General features: G+C 35.9%; 4 protein-coding genes and 1 long non-coding RNA gene across 5 annotated transcripts; 2 read left to right on the top strand and 3 right to left on the bottom strand.

Moving 5' to 3' along the window:
• Positions 1-4,625: 4,625 nt before the first annotated feature.
• On the bottom strand, positions 4,626-7,673 carry LOC131026141 (protein REDUCED CHLOROPLAST COVERAGE 3-like). The gene is made up of 5 exons (XM_057955910.1): positions 7,036-7,673; positions 5,471-6,087; positions 5,093-5,276; positions 4,778-4,975; positions 4,626-4,667 (listed from the first exon to the last, which is right to left on the bottom strand). Exons 2-5 carry the CDS (start codon positions 5,533-5,535, stop codon positions 4,626-4,628), a joined length of 489 nt encoding a protein of 162 aa, XP_057811893.1. The 5' UTR covers positions 5,536-6,087; positions 7,036-7,673.
• Positions 7,674-10,760: 3,087 nt separating this feature from the next.
• LOC131026142 (uncharacterized) lies at positions 10,761-12,617 on the bottom strand. The gene has a single exon (XM_057955911.1). The coding sequence runs from the start codon at positions 12,615-12,617 to the stop codon at positions 10,761-10,763; it is 1,857 nt and encodes a 618-aa protein (XP_057811894.1).
• Positions 12,618-15,181: 2,564 nt separating this feature from the next.
• Positions 15,182-15,508, top strand: LOC131026144 (uncharacterized mitochondrial protein AtMg00300-like). The gene has a single exon (XM_057955912.1). It carries the CDS (start codon positions 15,182-15,184, stop codon positions 15,506-15,508), a length of 327 nt encoding a protein of 108 aa, XP_057811895.1.
• A 1,318-nt stretch (positions 15,509-16,826) lies between these two features.
• Positions 16,827-18,760, bottom strand: LOC131025198 (uncharacterized). Its single transcript, XR_009102109.1, has 3 exons — positions 18,429-18,760; positions 17,903-18,017; positions 16,827-17,771 (listed from the first exon to the last, which is right to left on the bottom strand). It is a non-coding gene; the product is annotated as an uncharacterized LOC131025198 (long non-coding RNA).
• A 974-nt stretch (positions 18,761-19,734) lies between these two features.
• LOC131025199 (transcription termination factor MTEF1, chloroplastic-like) lies at positions 19,735-23,550 on the top strand. Its single transcript, XM_057954847.1, has 2 exons — positions 19,735-20,745; positions 23,445-23,550. Exon 1 carries the CDS (start codon positions 19,858-19,860, stop codon positions 20,731-20,733), a length of 876 nt encoding a protein of 291 aa, XP_057810830.1. The 5' UTR covers positions 19,735-19,857; the 3' UTR covers positions 20,734-20,745; positions 23,445-23,550.
• The last annotated feature ends 3,183 nt before the right edge of the window (positions 23,551-26,733 follow it).

Consider the following 26,733-nt stretch of genomic DNA (forward strand, 5'->3'; position numbering starts at 1 on the left):
AAAATGAAATGTCATCCATAAAAAATCAATATGTTTGTAATTGCTTGTTTTTGAACTAATGTTGAAAATTTTATGATGAAAGAAAAAAAAACGTAAAAGTTAACTAATTATGTGAAATAAAAAATAAATATATGAAAGATGCAAAGAAAAATAAAGTTCATGAAAAAACAAAACAAAAATAAAAATGAAAATAATTGGAATAAAGAATAATATCCAACTAATTAAACCAATAAACCATCATTGTCGAACAAATCAAGGCAGAGACTAAAGTAGAATAAGAAAAGGAGGAAAATACAAAGAGATAATAAAAATATATTTAGATAATAAAAAGGCGTTGACTACTTGACAATTTAAATTATGAGAATGGATATGTATGATCTCTTTCCAAAATTCAAAGTAATATAATCAGCTTAATTATAGTAGACATCGGTTACCTAAAAATAAGTATATAAGAGTTTTACAATTCTAACCTTTTAGCTATTAAAAAAACGCAGCAATCATATAATCTATTAGCCGTAGGATTGGCAGATTTAAAGGGCTGAGATTCATTCCTTATTCTTCTTACATTTAGCTTTCTTTTTTGATCCCTTCCCTATATATATATATATATATATATATATATATATATATATATATATATTCCCACCAGCAAATTTAATTTTTTTACACGTATATTTAAAAAGAAAAATTAATGTAAAAGTATATAAATACGTCTGAATTAATATTTATTAATGTAATGAAAATTGATTATATAAAAATAAAACAAGTCAATCGAACGAAACAAACAACCTAACAAGAAAAGCAAACCAAGTTAAGTGGGACGAATAGAGAAAAAAGTAATTTATAATTAAATATTTAATTTTATTGTAATTCTAAAATTATTTTTCAACTTAATAATCGATTTTTAATTGGTGATTCATAATGTAAGTGATTAGTAAAAGTTGAAACATAAAAAACAATATACCAAAATTACGGAACACTCAAGCCTCAACCTTCATTATCTTTGTTGACTAATAAATTAAAAATTAATTGTAACCCCTAAATGAGTGTAATAAACTCTTATTAATCACTAAGCTTATGCTAATGTGTTGTTTAATGGCTAAAATATACTCCCTCCATTTTTTATTAAGTGTACTCAGCCGTCAAAATACACATACCAATAAAATAAGATATTTTATATTTATAACCTTAGTAAGTGTCATAATAAATGCATATATACAACTAATTATTACATTCATACAAGTATTAAATAAAAATAAAATAGAAAAAATATCATAAATATACTGTTAACTTTCACTAACTCGAAAATCGCAATTCTATTGTATTCAGACAAAATCTTACCTATGTACACATATATAAATTTCCAATAATGCTATTTGGACAAAATTTGTCCGGACAAAATATGATGAAATACTTTATAAAATAAATTTATTTAAAATTTTTGATCCAGAATAAAATAGAATTTAGCTAGTTTTATTGTTTTCTTTATATTGTAATTTTTTTGTAATTTTTTATTAACCTTTTTAATTATTATTATTTTTAAAGTACACAAACTACAAATAAAATAACAAAAAATAAAAAAAACTGTTAAAAAATTACGAAAAAACTACAATATGTAGAAAACAATAAAACTAACTATACCCTTTTAAACTTGAATCAAAATTTATAAATAAATTGATCTTTAAAAAGTTTTAACCTTATTTTTGTCCCGACAAATTTTATCCAAATAGCACTACTCATAAATTTCATAATCTTTCTAGGCTTTCGAGTTTCTATGCGCATAAAATATTTTATTGCACGTTAAAAACTGGATTAAAACCTTGTGGCATGACATCCACATTTGTCGGAATAAAATTAAGGAATACTACTATGTAATTTATTACTACTAATTAAATTTTGAATTTGCAAGAGTCCATTCTCTCTCTCGAGTCAACAAACAAATGCGTATTTCCAATGCGTAAAACAGACTGCTGGTTGTGTCACACCAGCTTTTTCTTCTTTCTCGGATTTGGATTCTTGGGACATTAAAATACCCTAATTTTTTGTTGGGAAGGAGTGTTTGACATATCAATAAATCTATACAATCATATCGTGTCACTCATAAACTCGTATAATAAAGAAAATTTTAATTTATTTAATTTATTTATTTTAAATAAAAATAGAATTTAGTTATTTTATTATATTTTCTACATTGTACTTATTTTTTAAATTTTTTTTGTATTTTTTATTTTTAATTTATTTTTTAATAAAAATAAAAAAAATTATCAAAAAATTGCAAAAAATTAACTACAATGTAGAGAATATTAAAATAACTAAAATTTATTTTGGGTGAGATTTTTATCTAGCCCTTTGAATAAAATAAATAAGTTTTGTATCACACTCCATAAATAAATAAGTTTTGTAGCACATTCTTAATAGTCCCCACCAAATCTTTGATTTATTTAAAAATTTTATTTTCTTTAAACAATAAAAAAACGTGGCTGATAGAATCTTCTATCATTATCACGATTTGTCTTATTATGTCTCTCTCTCTCTCTCTCCAAAATCGTGATCTGATAGTATATCTTTTAGGGTTTAGGGTTTCTTTTCTTGCATGTACACGATTTGGTACACGATTTGGAAGCATGAATCGTGAGGATCAGCTGAAAAGTGGTCAACCAAGAATCTTGTTTCAAATCATTCCCCAAAAAAAGAATCTTATGCAAATATTGAGAAGACCGTGCACTATACACGGCTCTCTCTCTCTCTCTCTTCTATTATTCAGCTTCCAAATTCAAAAAAAAAGAGACACAAAAACCTTAAGGACCGTGCACTCCATACACTCCATACACGCCTCTCACTACTAGAAAAACGCTCATAGATAACGAATTTTATCCGTTATCTATGAGCAAAAAAACCGTTGTGTATAGTGGTGTTATCTATGATACGTATCATAGACAACGGTTTAAAAACCGTTATGTATGTGAGAATAGATAACGGTACGAGACGCTCATACATAACGGTATGAAACCGTTATCTATAATGATTATACATAACGGTTTATACCGTTATGTATGAGGATTTTTCCGTTATGTTTTGTATTTTTTTTGTTTTTTTTCCTATCATAGTTAACAGTTTTTTTTCTATACATAACGGTATGAAACCGTTATCTATAATGATTATACATAACGGTTTATACCGTTATGTATGAGGATTTTTCCGTTATGTTTTGTATTTTTTTCTTTTTTTTCCTATCATAGTTAACAGTTTTTTTTCTATACATAACGGTATAAAACCGTTATCTATAATGCTTATACATAACGATTTATTACCGTTATGTATGAGGATTTTTCCGTTATGTTTTGTATTTTTTTTCTATCATAGTTAACAGTTTTTTTTACTTTTTACAACGGTTTTTACCGTTATCTTTGATAGAAATACATAACGATTTTTTTGTACTTTTTATACTGTTATGTATTTCAACTACAACTAACATATTTAATATTTTTTCTCGATTTTTATGTTATTTATCTCAAGAAATAAATAAATAACTTTAAAACAACAAAATGATAAAATCACCAATAACAATATTATATATCATCCAAAATATTCATACATTACCATCCAAAAGTATCAAGTACATATGATCATTGCATATTTCGATTTCAAAATTGAAAATACCAACTATCTTATAGCTAAAACAAAAATCTATCATATTATGTGTTCTAGCACCAAGTCCTCATGAACTAGTTGACCTGCTATGATGAATTTGCAATCAAAACCTCAAGAGCCAAAATGAAATGAATATGACAAAATTACCATCTTCGGGTTTCTTCAATGTGCTTAGCTGTGTCTTTACTGCCATCCGTTTGACAGACTCAGCTGTAATTGATTCAACATTTCAGAGGAAAATAAAATTAGAGACGACATATAGTGCAGAGAGTGCTACACTAATATATAACAACGAAAATCCAGACACCAGCATGCAATTGATGTGGAAAGGATGCTCCTCCTTATGGCTAGTTTACACAGCAAGAATCTGACCATCAAGATATAAAAGTACAGAAGAATAACAAAAACAATACTCCTTTATCCACAGCTTGAAATAGCATTAATCACACGAAAGAAAACTCTGCCTTATTGTTTTTTGTACAGATGGAGAACAAACAGTATAATAACACTCAAATCAATATTTCACCTTTAAACTGTCTTTTTTTCTTTGCCCTTCTCCTCTTTCTATCTGCCTTTGTTAGCTCAGTTTCTTCTTTGATGTCACCTTTACCAGAAAATACTTCTTCAGGAGCTAGCATAGCTGCATCAGACACGGCCAGAGGTGCCACCTACAAACAGAAAACGGTTAGAACTAATATGCTGCATAGAATAATTAATGCAGCTTTGCATCAGCATCGCCTCTGACTCGAGCAGCTTTGCACGAGCTTCCCGCTCCCCATCCCTAGCATCAATTGCTTTGGCAGTCACCTTTAATTTTCAACTGCGAAGTCTTTATTTGTTGAGAGTATAGTATGAGAAGAGGGAGAAAGCTGATATAAATCTAGTTTCACAACTGGTGTAATTACTAATTAGAATGTTTGATTACCTTGCCTGTAGCATCAAAAACCTTTGATTTAGCTTCCTTTGTCTTCTGCTCAAATTGTTTGTTTTGGTCTTCTATCCAATTTCTTAGCTTTCTGTACATAAGAAGCAGAAGAGAATATGAGGAATAAAAAGGAGTGGCATGTATAACTTAAAATGGAAAAGGTCCTAATCTATGATGAAAAATGATGTAATAACTGCATACATGATCTCTTGTAAGTGTAGTATTCTCATCTTTCAATCTTTTCAATTCTTCTTTCATTTTCTGCACAAGACAATAAAAATCAAAATAAAATAATTTGATTAATGTTTTCTTCAAGCCTAGGAATTGAAAGAAGAAAAATAAGCCTTCTGTGCTCCTCAGAATGGGAATACCAGAAAACGATTGGTTTTCAGCTATAACCTAGGAATTGTTGAGGACCTTTAGATGATGAAGACCACTTTTAAAATTTGAATTAATATTTTAATATCTGTCACATGGTGTTCTGTATGATTGAGATATAGAAAGGGCAAAATAGACCTGGATGTGATCCGCTCCTAATAGTCTTTGGTTGCACTTAAGGGCTTCATGTAGATATCTGAGAGCAACATGAACATTTCCCATGCCTTCTTCCATCATAGCTACATTTATGTAAGTAGCTGCTGTATTTGGGTGAGAAAGCCCACATGTGAAATGGAGAAGAAACAATGCACGGTTGACATATCTGTCCAAAGTCAAAAACAATTAATACTAAAGAATTTAGGTGATAAAGTATGACAGAGACAACTACAAGCACAGAATTTACAAATGAGATTCAGTTTCTAAACTGAATTTGCTATATTTGAAAGATATTGCACTATGGAAAACAAAGTTAAAGATCGAGACAAGAAAGAACAATCTAGAATCGTATCAACTCACTTCAGAGCCAATTCAATATGCTGAAGGCGATAATAAAATACTGATAGATCCCCATAGCTCTTCATTGTATCTGGATGGTCAAGCCCCAGCTCTATTTCATTGATATCCAATAGTCGCCTATACAACAGAATTTCCGATAACAATGAACTTGAGGAGTTATATTAAACATCATCCAACTGTACACACAATCAAGAAGACTGTAAGCACTAGCAGTTGTACGATGATAAGGACCGCAGACAGCTATCATCTTTGCCAGAGCCTTCAGTTTCACAAATGCAAATTCAATGTTGAGTCATGAAAACATGACTTAAATGATAATGTGGAGCACCAAATTATATTATATACCACTAAATTAATACCTTTGTTCCATAATTCACAGCATCTTCCAGCTAAATTGAAAAGAAAGAAAGCAGAAAAAATGTTCACTACTTAACACCAACTCATAAGATTAAAATGAAAATAACAAGAATAATGCAAAAAACAAAACAAAAAAGATTATTATCAATAAAAAAAAGAACCTTCTCTCATCTTTGCTTGTAGTTCACGTAGAGTAGGTTCAATCAGCTCCCACCCCTCTGGTATCTTTACTCGGTTTGTCTTCACCTTTGGCATGGTTCCTGAAGCAAGACAAAGTGGAACAAAACAGAAATTTATTGGTATACAAATTAACCCAACAACTTTTTCAGTCTGTCTCACTTATTCACATAGATATCAAATTTATGGCTTGTTTTACTGATCTAGCAAACAAGTAAAGACAATACTCGTATCATTATCTCGGTAAGTTTAAGAAATTATTTATTAGGAAACGTGAGATGTTCTGTTTGAGGCTAAGACATTGGGTAGTGATTACAGATTGAGGCTAGAGCTTCTACTATCGTCTGTAGCATCAAACGATTAGTCTAATGACTAGTACATTACAGCTTTACAATTTGAACCAGCTGAAACATAGGATAACTGCAATATGATGAAGATTAATTACATAGATAACTAAACTGGAACATTTGAACTCAACCAGGAAAATGGTAAATGGAACCAAGCTCAAATCTTATGGATTTTCTGTATCACATTTATCTCTTATGAGCTAAAATGCTAACCGCAGACCATAGTTACTAAAAGCATCTGGAACAAAATACTAAGGACTCCTAGGCAGAAGGTATGGACATTCGCATTCAAACACAAGGCACGAGAAGAATGATAAAATTTGTTATAGACTATCAACAAGTACCAAGTCCGAGTGATATTATATCGATAGAATTATCTAAAACACAAACCGTGACAAGAAAGAAACAATAAAGGGTGAGAAAAAAAACTCAATAAATAGTTTAACTACCCAATACAAAATATAATGTTCATCAAATTGTCATCAACTTTTTGAGGAGGACCAAAATAAACAACATCAAGGTAGAACAATAAGCCGAAGAACAACCCAGAATATAAAAATAAAAATAAATTTATTGAATACTCGAGTGAAGTAATCTATTGATTTCAACCACTTATATAGCACGAATTTCAGAATATAAACCAAAACCAAATCCAAATCTCATAATTAGAGAGGGTTAAACAACCTGCTTTTCAACACTCCGGAGCTAGTCTTGCAGCTTTTCCCTCTTGTTCAGCAGAGAAGAGAGCATCGCCTTGGAATTATTGGAGCCTCTGAGCCCTAAATAACACTATCAAAGCGTCGAATTCAACGGGGAAATTGAAAAGGGAAATTAACAGAAAGGGGGAAAATGTTTCTTCCACAGCTTTCAATTAGGGTTTCAAATAGGGGAAAATTTAAAATTCAGAAATCAGTAATCGTTATTACCTTGTAACTCCATGTTCGTATCATACCTTGTAACTACATATCAAAAATGTACAATAGGTCGTCGACGGTTTCCGGCAAAGCAGCAGAGCGGCGGAGGCAGCCAGTAGATGGTTTCCGGCAGAGCAGCAGAGCGGCGGAGGCTTCGCGTTGATGGCTCTTCACGGCGGCGGTGACTTTGGACAGCAATGGAAAGGCGACATGCGGAGTGGACATCTTGGTTGCCGGCGATTGGAATCGCAGATCTGGCGGAGATTGTGGCAGAGGGCGGCGGACAGCAGGAGATAATGATTTCCGACTGAGTAGCAGTCCGACGAAGATTGTGGTGGAGGGCGGCGGGACGACCCGGCTGCTAGCTTCAGACGGCGGGACGCAACTTTGTTTTTCTTGGGGTGAAAATTGGTGAGGAAGAATATAACATATTCAGACATAATATAAGTTATTAAAAAATTAAAAAGAAATATTTATACATAACAATTTTCAAAGCGCTCATACGTAACGGTTTAATAAACCGTTATAAAAGATGATCATAGATAACGGTGGCTTAACGGTTTTGTAATACCGTTATGTATGCAACTAATAGATAACGCAAAAACATAACGCATTTGCTCAAACCGTTATCTATGCATTTAGACAACACTACATAGATAACGGATTTTCGCAAAACCGTTATCTATTCCTAAAAGTGCGCTCATACATAACGGTTTTTGAAAAAAACCGTTATCTATTCACTGTTATGTATGTAAACTTTTGTAGTAGTGTCTCTCTCTCTCTAAGAAACTCAAGCCCACCGTGCACTCCATAAACTCAGTTGGAGACCTGGATCGGCAGCATCGGGGTCACAGTCGATCACAGCATGGAGATGATCCACCCCATGCGAGTCAGCGGCGATCTGCCTCACGTCACAGTGAGAGGGAGGCATCTATGAGGCGATCAGCCTCACATCATGGTGAGAGGCAGACATCTTTGAGGCGATCTGCCTCACGTCACAGTGAGAGGTCAGCTCGTCAGCGGAGTCCAGTGACGCCTATGCATGGAGAGGGAGATGACGATGTCCAGTTCAGCTGGACTACTGACGAGGAAGAGGCCCAGGATGTAGGGCGGCCACGACGCCCGATTAAGCCGTCTGCTCTTCTACAGAGTCCGTATGTGACCGATGACCCACTTGACACTCCTACGGCAAAGAAGGTTGCTTTCCGCAGATTTAGAGAGATGGGCGACGATGCATGTGTTGCTGTAGTGGAGACTGGATATATGATGACCCAGAGCTTTTTTGGGCGTATTTTGGATCGTCGGGCTGAGTTCGATGCTGAGGTATAATATATTCGTAATATTGTATTGTTTAATATGCGTTGTGTTACTAACGAAGTCATATTATTTTGGATGCAGATTATAGACCTCTGGATTTTGAAGCAAAATCGAAGGATCAGAGTCAACCAGGAATATATAGTGCATCGGGCTCGGACTCAACTCCAGCCGGGTATTAGTCGAGTTAGAACTCCAGTGGCTGCAACCGATTTATATGTAAGTTTAATGTGACTTTGATTTATTTTGAGGCTTTCAATATATTGTTACATTCATCATCTCAATTATTCCTGTTCAGGATACCCTATACAGAGAGTATGGTAAGCTGCATCCAGAGGATCCCCAGGGGAATCATCGGCCACAGCGAGATGCATACACACATTGGAATGTGCCCTACAATCTCATCACAATGTTCCAGGGCACTGATGCAGATCATACGTGGCATTAGTTGGAAGCTAATGAGGTAAGCTTAGTAATTCTTAAGGGCAATGCGACATTACTATCAATGGGGTTTAGTTTCTAAGTTTTTATCGAATCATCACTATCAATGCAGATTCTTACTATTTGCAATGTCAACGCGAGTCATTGGTGCACTGTGGTCATTTCTATCGAACGATGGGAGGTTCGAGTGTATGATTCTCTGTCACATGTTGAAGGGATCACACAACGTCGACAAGCTTCAATGAGGTGCATAACTCGTTTGATGCCTAGATTGTTGCACACTGTGGGGTATTGGGATAACAATCCCAACAGGTTTGTCCATGCTGCTGATGCAGAGATGGCGTTTGTGATGATGCCCCACAACCAGCAATTTATGCAACAGGACAGCATTAGTTGTGGTGTGTATGCATGTGCTTACTTAGATCGTCTGATATGTGGAAAACCGAAATGGGAACGGATGAGAACCAATAGGGATGTAGAAAAATATCGCTACATGGTAGCTGTTAGGATATGGGAATTGTGTACCCCAATTCCCGCTGCTTTGATTTGATTATCATTTTGTCATTGATTTGATTATCATTTTGTAATTGTCATTGATTTGATCATTTTGTTGGTGTTTTTGGGGTGAATAAGGGCTCCCTGGGCTCTGTACACGGTTAGGCCCTAACCGTGTACCGTGGCTCGAAACCGTGCACGAAACCGTGCACGGAAGAACTCGGAACCGTGTACCGCACACGGACAGACCCTAACCGTGTAACCGTACACGGTTGCGAGTTCTTCCGTGCACGGTTTCGTGAAACTGTACACGGTTAGGGTCTAACCGTGTACAGAGCTCATTCAGCCCTTGTTCACCCCCAAAACCCCTGTTTTTCGAATTTTAAAGCAAGTTCAACAAATACCAACAACAAAATCAGACCCCAAACAACAAGTAAACATCCAACAACATTCCAACAATTATTTTGAAGATCAAAGATTCAAAATCACTCACGACCCAACATTTTGAGGACATGCATTCCTAGTGTGTGTTTCACTCCTACAAATGCCGCATTTCTTCTTTCGCCGCCTTCGTGCATCGGGTGGTTGCTCGACACCTTCCACCGGCACGTTCAAGTCCAATGGTCCCACTTGCGCTTTGCATCTCCGGGCATTGTGACCTCCACCCTTGCAACGTGAGCATACTTGAGGTCGAGAATTAGGAGTACCCGAATTAGGAGGACCCTCAACTGCTGAACGAGCCCTACTCAACTTCGGTCGTCCCGCATGGACCGTGATATCCGGGGGTTTCACAACATGCTGATATCTCATCGGGCACATTCCAATACGTAGGATGTGGAACGGGAACAATACGCTCCATATATGTGGCCAACAGCACGGATTGTTTGAAATATCCTCCAACAAAATCCGTGACTTGCAGTCCTGCACGCCTAATAAAATGCAAAGATAAAAAGATAAATTTACAAAAAATTAATTCAATATGCAAAATTTGTAATAAATGAGGTACCTAATAGCGGCACAAGCATGACGACACGGAATGTCATCCAGGTCGAACTGAGCACAACTACAAGTCCGATTCTCGAGATCGACAATGTAGAATGCATGATCATCCTCAATACTAAACATGTGCGTCGTCCCTCGAACGGCCAATTGTCGACCCGCTTCGACAGCCACATGCAACTTTCTCTCTACTACCTCAGTCAACTCATGTGACCTCGATGCAGCCGAGATGCGTCGCCTACCGAACTATTTCTCCATAATGGCTCGATAGGTCTCGATCAATGAAGCAACCGGGAGGCGTCGTGCCCACAACAGTCTACTGTTCATCGTCTCGGCAGCATTCGACGTCATGAAGCTCGTGCGTCGTACAGGGCACTTGGACCTGGCCCATCTCTCCACACCAATAGTGTCGAGGCGTGTGTGCGCGTTGACTTTCAGTACTTGAAGCGCAGAAAAATTCCTTTGAAAGTCGTCTGATCGATAGGAATATGCCGCTGCTTTGAAGACTGCAGCTACATGCTGCCCATAATGCGCGAGATTCTTCTGCAGATGGTAATAGCACAACCCGTGAGGGACGTTCGGGTAGACACACTCCACAGCATTTCTGATGCTCTTGTGCTGATCAGACACAATCAAGAGATCATCCGGCTGACCAAAGCAAGTCCGCAGTCGGTGGAAGAACCAAGTCCAAGACTCGTCGTTCTCGATAGGACCAAGCCCAACTGCGAGAGGAAATATTGCTTCGTTCCCATCCTTTGTAACGGCGACGAACAAAATGCCGTTGTTCCTTCCCTTCAGATGGGTCCCGTCTACGACGATGACCGGCCTCAAGTAACCCTTCTCAAAGGCAGCCACGCTCTGTCCAAGTGCAACAAACATATGATGGAACTTGCCATCATCCTTCATCTCAAGGTCGTATAATGTGCCGGGATTACTCATTCTCAGCATATACAAATACGATGGGAGCATCTGATACGAGTTCCCAAAATCACCATACGTCATCTCAATCGCGATGTTTCTTGCACGGAGAGCGAAGCTGTAATTGATCTCAATACCGAATAAGCGCTGCATCTCTGACATCATCTCCTTCGGCTTCAAAACGACCCCCTCGCCTACCAATTTCCGTGCAAAATATCTTCCAACAACCCTCGCCGGAATCTGTCTCGGGGCAGTGCGATTCAAATCTGTGTGGCAGGTATGATCCATCACCACCTTAATCACTCTCCAGATCGATGCACTCTGAACGGCTCGCAGCATGAACGGACAACCGTTGCCATGCTTGCAAACTAACCACAAACGGGTCGTACTGGAACGATGCACGGCGTACTCCACGTGATTTTCCATATGGTACAGGCCAACAGCAATTGCCAAATCATCCTTTGACCGGAATAGAGCCCCCACTGATAATATCCCGCTCTCCAATACGTTAGAATCCTCCCAACCTAATGCTGGCGCATCGTCAAAATCGAGGACTGGAATCCCCCAGTCACGTGCCTCAAGCTGCTGAACTCCAACACGAGGCTCGACGTCGGGCTGATCATCCGATGTGAAATTCTGAGGCCCTGTCTGTCTCCACGCTTCCTGTTCAGTCGACACTGAATCCAATATCTCTCTGCGTCGTATCGCCTCTTCTTCCTCATCCGAAGACTCGGACTCGTCTTCCTCCTCCTGCGACGATGAATCGTCCCTACTATCATCGTGTGTAGGGATACTTCTTCCAATGTCCGTCTCAATAGGAAACATAGTAGACCGATGTCCCTCATAATATACCCGCTCTTGAGTCTGAGGAACCGGAGCCGCAGATTGTTTGCCCTTCTCGATCACGTAAACAACGGGATATTTCTTGTGCTCGGAAATCAGCCGGTTCAAATCCGAATCAGTCTTCAAAGCCACTTTTATTCTTCGCCCTTCGTCCGTGGTCGATGTGTAGAAAAGCATATAAGTGGATCGATCATCCTCGTTTAATTGATCGTGCACCTCTTGCATCAACTTCGCATGACAAAGGTCTTCCTTAGACATGTACACGACAACCTCATCGCCTCCTTCATACTCGGTTAATTTCCACTGACCACTGTGCCGTATAACGATTGCTTGAAACGACATCTGCTTCAAAACGACAAAAATACAACATTTAAATACACAAACAGGAAACCGTGTACCCCAATACATCAACTGAATATACAAACATGCTAAAAATAACATCAAAATCATATTCAACCCAACCGTGTACAGCAAATTCGACCACCGTGTACAACCGTGTACACAACCGTGTACACGAAAACCCTAACCGTCTACAGCAGAACACTAAGGGTTCAAAAATAAGGTAATTTGCGTACAGAGTGTTTTTTTATGCATTTTTTTAGTCCAAAACATGTAATAAGTCATATATATGACATAATTATTGAAATAAACAACAAAAAATCACTAAAACTCAAACCGTGTACAACCGTGTACTCTAGAACACCAACCGTGTACAGCCGAAATTTAAAAAAAAATATGTATTTCACATACCTTATGTAATACAAGCCTTTAGATGACTTTTTTTAAAATTTTTGAGCAACCGTGTATGAGTCGTGTATGTGTATTGAGAGGATTTTCTTTTTCTTTCTTGTTCAAATGTCTGATGAATGAACATTTGGTTGGTATCCTTCATTAACTACCCACAGCAATCGTGTACGGAGCATTTAATTTCGTGAATTTAAGGTTGTTTCCTTAACAAGTGTTTGAGTTGGTGTAAATGCACCCAACAACCATAATATCACATAAAATCACGCCATAAACGTGAATAGAGAGAGAGAATCAGATTTTGCTTATTTTTAAATCAGAGAGAGAGAGAGAATTGCATTTTCATTTGTTTGCTTATTTAATCTAGTTTATACTAGCTTTATTGTCGATTTGTAAGTAGGTTGATTAACTCGTTATAATGAGTTTGATGATATGATATATATCTTTAATTTTAACGTGAATAGAGAGAGAGAATCAGATTTTGGTTTTATTTGGTTATTTTTAAATCAAAAATAAGTAATATGTCACTATCATTCACTTTATTGACTTGTACTTATGTACTTTAGATCAAATGTGCTACAAAACTTATTTATTTATGGGGTATGATACAAAACTTATTTAATTTATCAAAAATAAATTAAATATATTAAATTATTTTCTATTTAGATAAATTGTGGATGACCACAATGTGGCTGTTTAGCATTACTTTTAACATAATTTGATAATAAAATAAAAAATTCATAAAGACTTTTTCTAATTTATTCTATATAAAAAATTAATTAATTTAATTGAAACAATTCAAAAATACATACCCTCACCTAGGGTTGTTTAATTAGTTGACGGGTTTTCGATAATTCAATAACCGAATCGAAATTTTCGGGTTTGGGTATTCAATAATCGAAATTTTTGGTAATTGGGTCTGTTTCGATTAGTGATTTTAAAAAATTTCGGGTATCAGTTAACCCGAATCGGTTATCGGGTTAACCGAAAATTATTTTATTAATTATGTAGTGTATATATATACTTCCTCCGTCCACGAAAGAACTTCCTATCTTTCCTTTTTGGGACGTCCACAAAAGAACTTCCTACCTATTTTTGGACTATACCCCACCACTTATAATCCTCTTACTTTTCACTTTTCACAACTCCTAATATTAATTATAACACCTTTTCACCACTCCCAATACACTCAACTACCTTTTATCCACTCTCAATACACTCAACAATATTTTTTCTTAAAACTCGTGCCACTATAACACATTTTCACCACTCCCAATACACTCAACTACCTTTTATCCACTCTCAATACACTCAACAATATTTTTTCTTAAAACCCGTGACACTCCCTCCTAGGAAGTTCTTTCATGGACGGAGGGAGTATATAATATTTGTAAATTAAAAAATTAGAACTTTAGAATCCCGTCACTTCGTCCGCCTCCTTCACCCTCTCCGACGCCGTCCACCGCCCTCCGTGAGCTGCCCTTCGTCAGCTCCTTACTTTCTATACACGTTGTACTGCTAGTTTAGAAGTATGCTGGGAAATTAGCATTCAGTGAAAGAATTTGACTATTTGAGCTCTTATTTTCCTCCGAGCTCCGGCAACCGGCATGTATGGTTTGCTGAAGGGTCTTAAATTAATCCTATTCCTTCGTGAAAGTTTAGCTGCATCTGAATTTCAGTGAAAGAATTTGACTATTTGAGCTCCACTGATTAACCTCTTGCTATATCTTGCAAATTTAGAAAATGCTTTTTCTGACAAAAGCCAAGGCATATTCTTAAAAACTGTTTTGCTTGGAAAAAGAAACAAGCCAAGCAACAAAAGGAATCAAGCTCAGCTGATGTTTTAGAGGGATGTGAAAATGTAGAAGTACTCAATGTGATGCAACAAGAAATTAGTGAAGAGTGGATTATGGATAGTGGGTGCACTTTCCATATGTGTCATCTGAAGGAGTATTTTGATGAAATTGAATATGTTGAGAAGGGATATGTAGTCTTGGGGAATGACAATTCATGCCAAGTGAAAGGCATTGGGAGCATAAAGCTCAAGACACACACTGGACAGATCAAGATCCTGTAGGATGTGAGATTCATCCCCAAGTCGAAGAGAAATCTCATTTCTCTAGGCATGCTGGAGAAGAAGAGATTAAATTTCATGTCAAATGATGGGTTTTCTATATGTCATGAAAGAAGGCATAGTGGTGCTGAAGGAGGTGAGAAAGAACAACTTATATTGTCTTGTGGGATCAACAGTAGTTAGTGAAACTGAAGCATATATGGCTAGTGAAGCAGAGCTATGGCATAAAAGACTAGCTCATGTAGGAGAAAAGGGAATCAAAGAGCTACAGAAGCAGAATCTACTGAGTATCATCACTCTTGTGAAACTCAAAATTTGCGAAGATTGCATTCTAGGGAAGAGCAAGAAGATTCCCTATCCAACTAGCAGAATGTCTACAAAAGAGCCCTTCGAATATGTACATGGTGATCTCTGAGGGCCTTCAAAGACAGCAACCATGAGTGGAGGGAGATATTACTTCTCCATAATTGATTATTACAACAGGAAACTATAGGTGTATATCATCAAACAGAAATCTGACACTTTCTCTAAAATTCAACAATGGTGTGCAGAAGTTGAAAATGAGATTGGAAGAAAAGTGAAGTGTCTAAGAACTGATAATGGTCTTGAGTTCTTACATGAAGAGTTTGATAGCTTCTGTACAGAGAGAGGGATAAAAAGACACAAGACAGTGCCGGCTAATCCCAACAAAATGGTGTAATTGAAAGGATGAATAGGACAATATTGGAGAGGGTAAAATGTATGCTCACCAGCTCAGGATTGCCTACAAAATTCTGGGGTGAGGCAGTAAATACAGCCTGCTATCTAATAAACAAGAGTGCATCCTCAGCTATCAACTTCAAAGTTCCTGATGAAGTATGGAATAATAAGGCTACTGTATATCAGCATTTGTAGCTTTTGGTTGTCTGCAGGCCTTTGCTCATATAAGGCAGGACTAGTTACAACCAAGAGCATTGAAGTGTGTATTCCTATAATATCCTAAAGGAGTAAAGGGATACAAATTGTGGTGTATGGAGCCTGGAAATCAAAAGTGCATATTGAGCAGAGTTGTCACCTGCATTAAAGATAAGATGCCTTATTTCATGAGTGCTGATGATGAAACAATCAGAAATGAGAGATCTCAATTTGAGGTGGAGTTGACTGACAATCAAAACTCATTGGATCCAGGCACATGGAATGATACTGAAAGTGAATATGAAGGTGGAGCTGCCTCGAGTGAAGATGAGCAGACAGAGGATCTCAGTGACTATCTTCTAGCTAGAGACAGAACTAGAAGAGATATACATCCTCCAGCTAGATATGCATAAGCTGAAATGATTTCTTATGCACTAAATATTGCCACAGGCTGCGACGGCTCTATGAATGCAGTCAATTTTAATTTTGTGAATACGAATTGTGAATGTTGTTTGATTTTTGTTACTTTGTATGCAGCTCTATCACATACCGACATACATATCTTTCCTATATATATATATATGTGTGTGTGTGTGTGTGGTTTTGTTATTGTAGAGAATGAGTGTTATTTTATCAAATCAAACTGAGACAAGCTTGATAGATGATAATGAAACGCAAGACCTCATTTTAATCAATGGCGTAATATACATTTTGTAAGGGAAAGACAGAGTAGCAGTTGTGTGGGATCATGTTCGAACCTCTAGGCCTTAATTATCAATGATTGTTGAAAGAAATAAATCTGAAACATAATTAAGAAAAATTGAATTATGGAGAGAATTAAATTAGAGACATAATTGTAACTTTACAAAATAAAAAAAATAAAAAATTGGTCCAACTCAATAAAATGGTTCAACCAATTTTTATTTCTAAAACCAGATGTTGTCTAGATAGTTTTATTCAATAAATAAATCGACCATAATCGTCAAAAGGACTAAACTAATTTTGTTAACAAAAGAACATACAAGTCACTGCCTTTCTGTGCAGTCTTGGAAGTGGAGGCACTTGGGCCGGAACTTGATCAGTTTCTTCAAGAAATTGGGACATTTTGGCCGCAACACGATGTGTGTATAAGATGGGGGCAACTGCAGATATATAACAAACTAATCAAATAAAAAATTATACTTAGATCATACATACCTACAGAGACAGCTCTATTACTTGGCCGATACCTATAAGAATCAAAACAATGGATCATACATGCGTGCTATTGATATAAATGTAAATAATATTGTGTGAATATACACAAATTAACATATCTACTTACACAAAAGATAAAGCATGCACAAACTTTTATATTTCATCGGCAGTGCAACCGATCTCGTCGCACAAGACATGATAGTGGGTCGGCCGTCTCGTTCCCTACACACATTAACAAAATTACAAATATGCCGTTAGATACGAGTTTAGATCCGAACCTTGACCCGTATTATGAATTTTAACATGTAAAACTATCTGACACAAGTTTTTTGTGAAAAAAGTAAAAAAACATTAAAGTCAAGGGACACATTAAAGTCAAAATGTCAAAATTCACAAGATAGGTCAAGCTACGGTTCTAAATACAATTAAACACCAACCAACGAAATTACAAATATGCCGTTAGATCCAAGTTTGGATTCGATCTGAAACATATTTTTTTGTGAAAAAAGCTCACCATGGTTCCTTGATGAGCACACAAGTAGAAGTCATTATTCCTTGGGTGACAAACTCCAGTGTCAACCACAGTCCTTGCATAATAAAAATACATAACAGTTGATCAAATTGAGGACAATGTTTCTAGTCACCCTCCCCACCCCCACCCCCACCCCCACCCCACCTATCTATCTATCTACCTATCTATCTATATGTATATATATACCTGGTCGGACATTATAATGTGGAGATTTTGAGTTGAAAAATCTAGTATGATGCCTCTTTTGTGCCACCGCCAGCATCATCTTAGGAGACCAACTTTCCTTATATAACTTGCAAGCCTAAGTAACAAGACAAATATTTATACAACTTAATTAAGTATATATATATATATAGAGAGAGAGAGAGACCAACCTCGACAATTTGCATTAGTTCAACATTCAAAACGAAATATTTATACAACTTAATTAAGTATATATATATATATATATATATACACACACACACACACGATTACTTGAATTCAGAACGAAAAATTCACAAGCAAAATAAATTCTGGTTGTGAATTCGAGTTTTAAAGCTCGAATTCACAACTAGTTGTTTTGGTTGTGAATTCAAACTTTAAAATTCATATTCACGACTACTTGAATTCACAACCAAAATAAATTCCGGTTATGAATTCGAGTTTTAAAGCTTGAATTTACAACTAGATTGAGGTATAGTGAGAAGTACGCAGACATCAAACATTTTACCTCGTTTTGTAATAAGGCGCTAGGATGAATAACACGACTCCAATTTACTAGCAGCATGCTTGTGAAAAACCATCTGGAAAATCTCGAATTGCTGATTTATTCTATCACAGTAGAAAATGCTGTGTCTTTTGCGATCATTTTTGTGGCGCAAACATCGAGATTCTTGCTGAAATAGTGATTTCTCACCGAAACATTGAGGCACTTTTTCTATACACCATCGTTCTTGAATCTGAAAGCACAAGTAGATTCAGCATCATCATCTTAATAATATGATGTTTCTCTCAGTAAATTTTTTTGGTATATCTCGCGCACAATCACAATTTATTCTTGAGGGTGAACTTTTCTAACAAAAAGTACCAAATCTGAAAGAAATTTACATATATTAAAAGTTAAGCCAAATCATGGTCAACTATTTTTTTGGTATTAATTTTATTAAATAACCCATGACACGTGTCACAATCGTAACGGGGGAGTTGCAGTGAAGCAGCTGCACCGTAGAATTTTCCTTTTACACCCCATTTCTCTTGCAATGTGAAACGACTAGAATGCTTGAGCAAATTCTTCCACAAAGACTACGCCTAGTACTGCTCTCAATCTGTCCTTCTTTTTTTTTAGGGGAGCTCTTAATCTTTCCTTGATGTTACAATATATGTTGATAGTGTGACTGGAAACGAAATTGAGAAAAGATTTACTTTTTGAAGAAATCAAGAAATCTCAGGTGCATGTTGCAATAGAGAATTGACGATAGTTTCTCTAAGAATGTAGATAGATTATTTTACATAATTCATGATTTCCGTTTTATCTGCAAAACTGGAGGTTTTCAGAATTTTGAAATTGTGGAAATTTGATCTTCGCGACATGAGAAAACAAGAGAATTTTGATTTTGTTGCCCCAGATTTGAGGGGGAGAGAGAGAGAGAAGGGAGGAGAGGTGAGAAATGAGAAATTGTGGTGTTGATGGAGGAAGGAGGAAACATTTATTTCAGATTAGGATTTATACATTTATTTGTTTTTTTGATAAAATAGATTTATTTTTTAAGAGATTATACGTGATGTTCTTCTAACCTTTTTTTTTAACTATTAATTAATTACGTTTTTCTAAAATGAGGCTATAAGCGCATAATAGTATAATCATAATTATTTATATTATTTTATAAAAATAAGAGGCTATAATGAAAAAATTGGGGACTGTGTTTAAAATTATCTATACATAAAATATGAAATGGATCTCTAACAATAATAATGGGTACAAATATTTTTTGGATCACAAAATTACCCAACATCGAATGCAGCAGCTAATTTGGGCCTTCATGATTGAAAGCAGAAGTCCATTTATATAAGATTTTAAGCCCAATAACTCAATCAAATGGGCTCAAATTTCAGATTCAGAAATTTATGGATTTTGCTTACAAAAAAAAAGAAAAAAGAAAATGATCCTCCACCTGCATATTCCATCTCCGCCTAAACCCCCAATCGTTCAATCCACCACCACCGCCACCGCCGGCCTCTGCAACCGCTCCAACGGCACAGATTCCGGCCTCAATTTCCGCCGGAAGCTTCTCTTCCTCCAATCCCTCAACGTCAACCACAAAAAGGCCCTCGACCTAAACCCTAACCTCCGCTCCACCCCTCTCTCCGCTCTCCACTCCATCACTCAATGCCTCTCCTCCATGGGCCTCGACTTCGCCGCCGTCGGCCGAATTCTCGACATGTACCCGGAGCTCCTCACCGCCGATCCCTACGCCGACATTTACCCGATCTTCGATTTCCTGCTCCACACCGTCGAAATCCCCTTCCCCGAGATCAGGAAATCGATCGCCCGGTGCCCTAGGATCCTCGTCTCCGATCCGGAAGCGCAATTGAAGCCGGCATTTGAGTTTCTAACCGAATTAGGCTTCGTAGGCCCGAACAAATTGACGTCGCAGACCACACTGCTCCTGGTCTCGAGCGTGGAGCGCACGCTGATGCCGAAGATCGAGTTCCTGATCGGATTGGGGATGGAGTATGCTGATGTGAGGAATATGGTGCTGCGGTCGCCGGGGCTGTTGACGTTCAGCGTGGAGAGGAATTACAAGCCGAAATTGGAGTATTTTCGCAAGGAGATGAATGGGGATTTGGAGGAGATTAAGAGGTTTCCGCAGTATTTCTCCTTCAGCTTGGAGAAGAAGATCAGACCGCGGCATCGGCTATTGATGGAGCACGGCATTGCAATGTCACTGCCGGAGATGTTGAAGGTTAGCGACGACGAATTCAACGTTCAATTGATTGAGAAACGCCTGCGATTGGCGGAGGATTGGCGATTGTAGCTTGTATCCTCTGTAAGTAATTGTCTCAATTCTGTATATTGCTGCTCTCTTTGGATGATGAATAGATGATGATGAGATTGTGTACATGTTTGCAAAATTCAAATCTTTTTATGTGAATTGATGTCTGTTTCCAATTCTTTCACCTATTTGTTTGATATTAGTGTAAGAGGAGATGAACATGATGCAGACAGATTGTTGGCATTCTTTCACCTAAGTAAATTTTCACATTTCTTGTAAATTACTCATGATTCAATCAAGCTATCTTGATATGCTTCATTTTATTTTATTTTTTGACAAAAATCTTGATATGCTTCATTAATACACTAAATGCTGATTAATTTAGTATAGAGGCTGGTGAAAATTGAAGAAACAAAACATAAATGCTAAGTTTTAGACTACATTATGCTCTTTAGTAAGGTTTTCTTGATTTAAGATTTGCTCCTTTTTGCATCTCATTAGCTTGTTTTAGTTGTCTCCTATTTATGTTTTCGGTTATTGGCGGCTAAATACACAAACTTTGGGCTAAAGTTCAGTTCGTGCATTTATCCGCCAATAACTCAGTTTCAATTTTAACTGAAATTCAAATTGTGGAAAGATTATTACAATGTCTAAAGTTTGTGAAAAAAATTAAAATGGACCTAAAGTTCTTGTATTTAGCCGTCAATAATCCTTATATTTTCACTTCAAAGACCATTAGTTTTAGAATAAAATTGATATATATATATTAAATATTTTTTAAAGTTGGGGATTTTTAAGCGAAAATGTAGATTGGAGGCATTTTTTTTGTTAAAGGTTAAAATTGCGGAAATAAACTATGAATAACAAAATTATAAATTTGTCAAACAAAATTATTGGAATATCAATATGGGCTTAGATTGAAATATTTATTCACGATGTGACTCGCTCACAAGAGTGTTGTGATTTCCGTTGGGCCTTAAAGATTTTGATCTTCTACATCTTATCCTCAGTCAGGTGATGCAATGCTTACTCGAGTTTAGATTTGACAACTGCTACTCATCTAATACTTCTATTTTCTTTTTTTTTTTTTTGATCGGTCAAAGTCATGTTAGATGTTAGTAGTTAGTTCCCCATCCACTCCAAGAACCACCTTATCTCTCCATTCACCAAACTCCACCTTATATCTCCAATCACCAATTCGTTCCCAAGAGGGATCGAACCCGGGTTACTTCACTTAAGTGAGGACCCGGTGGCCAGTGGGCTAAGCCCCCTGGTTAATACTTCTATTTTCTTGGAAATGATCAATTGGATTTTTCTTTTTGCTTCTACTAATACTCCATTTTGCATGGGAAATGGGATTTCATAAGAGTTGCCCAGTTGAGTATTTTGAGTAGATTAAGGGTTTTATTTCTATTATAGTTGTAAATTTAAAATTTGGTTGAGGGATGAATCTAGTAATAGTAAATAAGAGGTAATATTGAGAGTTTTTTTTTTGAGACGGGTAATATTGAGAATTTTAATTGGATGAGTTATACAGTTGAAATACGAGTTTCATTTTTATTATAGTTTTAAATTGATTAATTTGCTTGAGTGATGAATCCAGTGATGATAATATTGATAACTAGAAGATAATATTGAGAGTTATAGTAAATGAAGTATATTTATAAAAAACGAAAATATGAAATAAGTACTCTTTTCGTCCACGATATCGTTTTCACTTTTGCTATTTTAGTCTGTCCACAATATCATTTTCACGTCTATTTCTAACAGTAGGATCCTCAAACTCCACTCACAATAATAGTGAGACCCAAACTCCACTTAAAGCAATACTCACCCCTATCAATTACTATCAACCACTTTCCTAAAACCTGTTTCGTTCACAAAGTAGAATCGATATCGTGGATGTATGGAGTATATTTTTTTATGGACGAATTAGAATGATAATTTTTTTTTCTTCTTTTATAATGGAAGGAGTATTATTTAATTTAATTTTCTTTATCTTAGGGACAAAACGAGAGGAACCTAAATAATAATAATAATAATAATAATAATAATAATAATAATAAAAAGCCCATTATATAGTGGATTAAATTTTAAGGTTGCATGTGAATTACCAAGATTGCCCCTAAGAGTGAGTAGGAGGAAGTAGGAGTACTATTGACGTCAACTTTCTAAATCAGAAAGATAATTGAAAAAAATGGGCAAAGGGTAGAAATGCAGATAGGGGGGCCTCTCATTTTTATTTTTATTTTTTTCCCAAAACTGAAAAATATTTACAATCTTATGTAACAACAGCACCTGCAAATATATAGGGGTTCAATTGCCATCCAAATATCTACTACACTGACTTGTTTAAATCATGGGAAAATGTGAGAAAACCAACCTTTACTTGCCACTTTTAGTATATCAACAACTTTCAATCTCTCTCTCTCTCTTTTCTCTCTCTGCATCAAATGTTGCCACTGATGACTGACTGTTAAAACATTAGAGGACAATTTAACTTCCTTTCCAATCCATATTTGGTATTGGGTGAATCTCCTTCTTTGGATTCAGTCAGTAAAAAAAAATTCATGCTGTCTTTTTACCAGCTCCTTTTTGCCGACTTGATTGTCTACTTTCATTCTGCAACTTCCACTACCACTACCTAACTTCATTACAACTCTTTATTTTTTGTTTTACTTTATAATACTCTCTCTTTCAATGACAAACTAGCAAAACAATGCATAATGTGTGTTTTTTTGACAAAATTGTAGTTAAAACACCACTTTGATAGTGTGGCAAATTGTTTTGACCACCTCCAAGGAGGCTCGTCTGGCCGACGAGCCTCCATGCACTGCGGAGCCCTCGGCTCGAGGCGCGGGGGTTAAAATCGAAGGTGTATGTGTTTGGATCGCTGACTAAAAAGAAATAAAAAAAATTAAGAGCTTGTAACGTTGTAGAACCCGGTGGCTCGGACTGAGGGAACCACCTGAGATGGGGCTCAACGGGTGGAGATGGCCTTATATTATTCCAAATTTTTAAATCAAATGAATTTCTTCCTATCAAAATCTGGATAGTGTTGTTTTGCCACGGCCCAAGAACATCGTCGTTTGGGATCAAATTGTTGAGTGTATGAATGTTGGATGACGGGTTCTGAATTTGGGAATTTTACATTTTTTTTACTCCATAACGACAATGTTTTCGAACTTTTTGTCAAGTTAGAATTGCAATGGACTAAGAATTTGGTATTAATCCTAATTGCAATTACTTTCTTTTATGTGTACATACACTCTCTCATGACATATGGTTGATTTATGATCACAATATTTCTAGATGTATATATATGTGTTAGTAAATTAAAGAACATAATAGATTGCAAAGATGGAAATGCTACTATTTGTGCATTGCATTTGCATATGCATATGCATATTTCATGGATTGTGACCGATATGACATCTGAGTTGCAATCCAAAAATTGGAAATCCCCAAAAAAGAGATTTAGAAAAGAGAAAAATAATTAAAAGAGGTAGTTGGAAAGTGGGCATCCACAAATGTCCTTTGATAAGATGGAAGCAATTACGTGTGGGTGTAAATGGTAAATTCACACTTCTTTTTCTTTCTTCTTTCTCATCACTTAGGTTTCTTCCCAACTAGTTCTTTCATGTCTCTGCTTTTTGAATAAAAACTTCTGTTTCACTGCAGGCATTTCACGTGCAACCCTAGCTCCATCACTTTCTCGATAGTACTCTAACTTAACCTAATTCAATTATTATAATACATAATCTATTAGGTTGCGTTCTCTTTCTTTTTCATTGTAAATTTATCATGGAAAAAGGAAGGATAAACAAAATTTCATCCTTTAAATTCTTCATTTTTTTTCCCCACATTTTCTATATGATCCTTACTCATTCCTCATTTACATTACAAAGGAAGGATAATATTATCACACCATTTTTGGAGGGATAATATTATTCATCATTTGTAGTGTAAATGAGGAATGAGTAAGGGTAAAGTAGGAAATGTGGGAAAAGAAATGAATAATTTAAAGGGTGAAATTTTATTTATCCTTTTTTTCCCATGATAAATTTACAACCAAAGAGAACGCACCCTTAAGGAAAAAGGTGCAGATTGGCCCCCGAAGTAGTAGTATAGGAGTATAATTTTCTAAAATTTTATTTTTTTTTTAATTTCACTTTAACTTTTATTTCAAAAAAATAAAATTTTAAAAAATTATACTATACCATAACTTTTAAAAAGTGAAATTAAGTGATAAAAAATAATGTGTTAATAGGCAAAAATGCCCTATTCCTTATATTGAATATGAAAAATGCCCTACTTTATAAACTTAAGCATTTTATGCCCTAATTATGTGAAGTACCTATTTTGCCCTTTGATGTTGATGAGTTTGTTTGATTTTTTGTGAAAGTCTTACATATTTGACCGATTTGTTGACTGATTTGACAGCTATCACTCATAAAAGTCAACGATTTGACAGCTATCACTCAATAGTACATATGACCGGTGAGTGGCTAGATCGGGCGGACGCATAATTTCACCGGGCGGACACATGATTTTACCGGTCGAACACATGATCTAGCACCCAAATCATGTGCCCGGTCGATAAAATCATGTGTCCGCCCGGTGAAATCATGTGTCCGTCCGGTGAAATTATATGTTCGCCCGGGCGGACACATGATCTAGCCGTCCACCGGTCACATGTACTCTTGACTGATAGCTGTCAAATCGTTGACTTTTATGACTGATAACTGTCAAATCAATCAAATGTGTAAGACTTTCACAAAAAACCAAGCAAACCCATCAAAGGGTATTTAAAGAATAGGGCATAAAATACTTATGTTTATAAAAGAGGGTATTTTTCATATATAACTTAAGGAATATGACATTTTAAATTTTCACTCTAAAATAATTACATACCTTAATTAGATGGAATAAACTCTAGTTAATAATCATAATATTAAACTAAAGCATACAAAGTCGAAATTGGAGAAAAAAAACTATAAAAAAATAAATAAAATTAAAAATGCGATACAAAGTGAGACATCAAATATGATTCACTTAATCTCAATTCTACCCCTACGATCAATTATAGAAAAAAAAAGACTAAATTTATCCACATTTTTTAATATACAACGTTTAACAACATGAAACACTTATTTGGGAGTGGAGAGAGTATGTGAATATGATTCTGATCATCATGGTCGATCTTAGCCCGATCCCATAAATTTTACTCCCTCCGTTCACGATATTGTTTTTACTTTTGTCATTTTTGTCCGTTCACGATATCATTTTCACTTTCATTTATAACAATATGGTCCACAAATTACACTTCCAATAATATTGCGACCTAAACTACACTCACAACAATACACTCTACTATTAATTACTATTTGCTTTCTTTAAACTTGTGTCGTCCATAAAGTGGAAATGATATCGTGAATGGAGGGAGTATAACTTAACTTTAATTTTCAAGGATATTAAGTGGAGTGTTACATTGGAAGGTATTTTCATTTACAATACATAAGAATGATTATGAATTAGTGAGACTTCCAATTGAATAATGTATGATGTATAATTAAAAACACTACTGCCCTCATTTATGAACTAGTGAGTCTTCCAATTGAATAATGTGGAAGTTTGGTAGCAATTTAAAGGCTGCATATATCCAACTTGATTGGATTAGACAAGAAGGTGCAAGTTGGACTGTAAGACTGCAGGGGTTGGCCCTATGTTTGCCAGAAGACAACCCTAACTGACTTTGATACACACTTGATTTTCTTGAGGTTGTTTGCTTTCCAAAAATTTTCTACTGTAAAAATTAATGATGTTTTCTTGTTGTGTGGTATGGCTGCCATGTTTACTGGTTATATTTTGTCTTGTTGAAGAGTGGTGGAACCCTAATTGGTCTTAATGAGGGAACACCCCCAACAGAATCTCATGGGGTGCCCTGCACCCTACCTTATGTGGTGGGTCACTCTTATTTTATCCATTCTTGATAATTGTTCGTTTTTTATACGGTCGTTGTTCGTGATCGATAAGAGTGTT

Source organism: Salvia miltiorrhiza, chromosome 5 (genome assembly GCF_028751815.1).
Source record: "Salvia miltiorrhiza cultivar Shanhuang (shh) chromosome 5, IMPLAD_Smil_shh, whole genome shotgun sequence".
Lineage (NCBI taxonomy): Eukaryota > Viridiplantae > Streptophyta > Magnoliopsida > Lamiales > Lamiaceae > Salvia > Salvia miltiorrhiza.

What these genes read in the sequence shown, in the direction of transcription:
- LOC131026141 (XM_057955910.1), bottom strand. Translation starts at nt 5,535, where the DNA reads ATGAAGAGCTATGGGGATCTATCAGTATTTTATTATCGCCTTCAGCAT. An exon ending in CATATTGAATTGGCTCTGAA is followed by an intron (nt 5,277 to 5,470) that starts GTGAGTTGATAC and finishes GACTTTGGACAG; the next exon opens with ATATGTCAACCGTGCATTGT. An exon ending in CTACACTTACAAGAGATCAT is followed by an intron (nt 4,668 to 4,777) that starts GTATGCAGTTAT and finishes TCTTATGTACAG; the next exon opens with AAAGCTAAGAAATTGGATAG.
- LOC131026142 (XM_057955911.1), bottom strand. Translation starts at nt 12,617, where the DNA reads ATGTCGTTTCAAGCAATCGTTATACGGCACAGTGGTCAGTGGAAATTA.
- LOC131026144 (XM_057955912.1), top strand. Translation starts at nt 15,182, where the DNA reads ATGGGTTTTCTATATGTCATGAAAGAAGGCATAGTGGTGCTGAAGGAG.
- LOC131025199 (XM_057954847.1), top strand. Translation starts at nt 19,858, where the DNA reads ATGATCCTCCACCTGCATATTCCATCTCCGCCTAAACCCCCAATCGTT.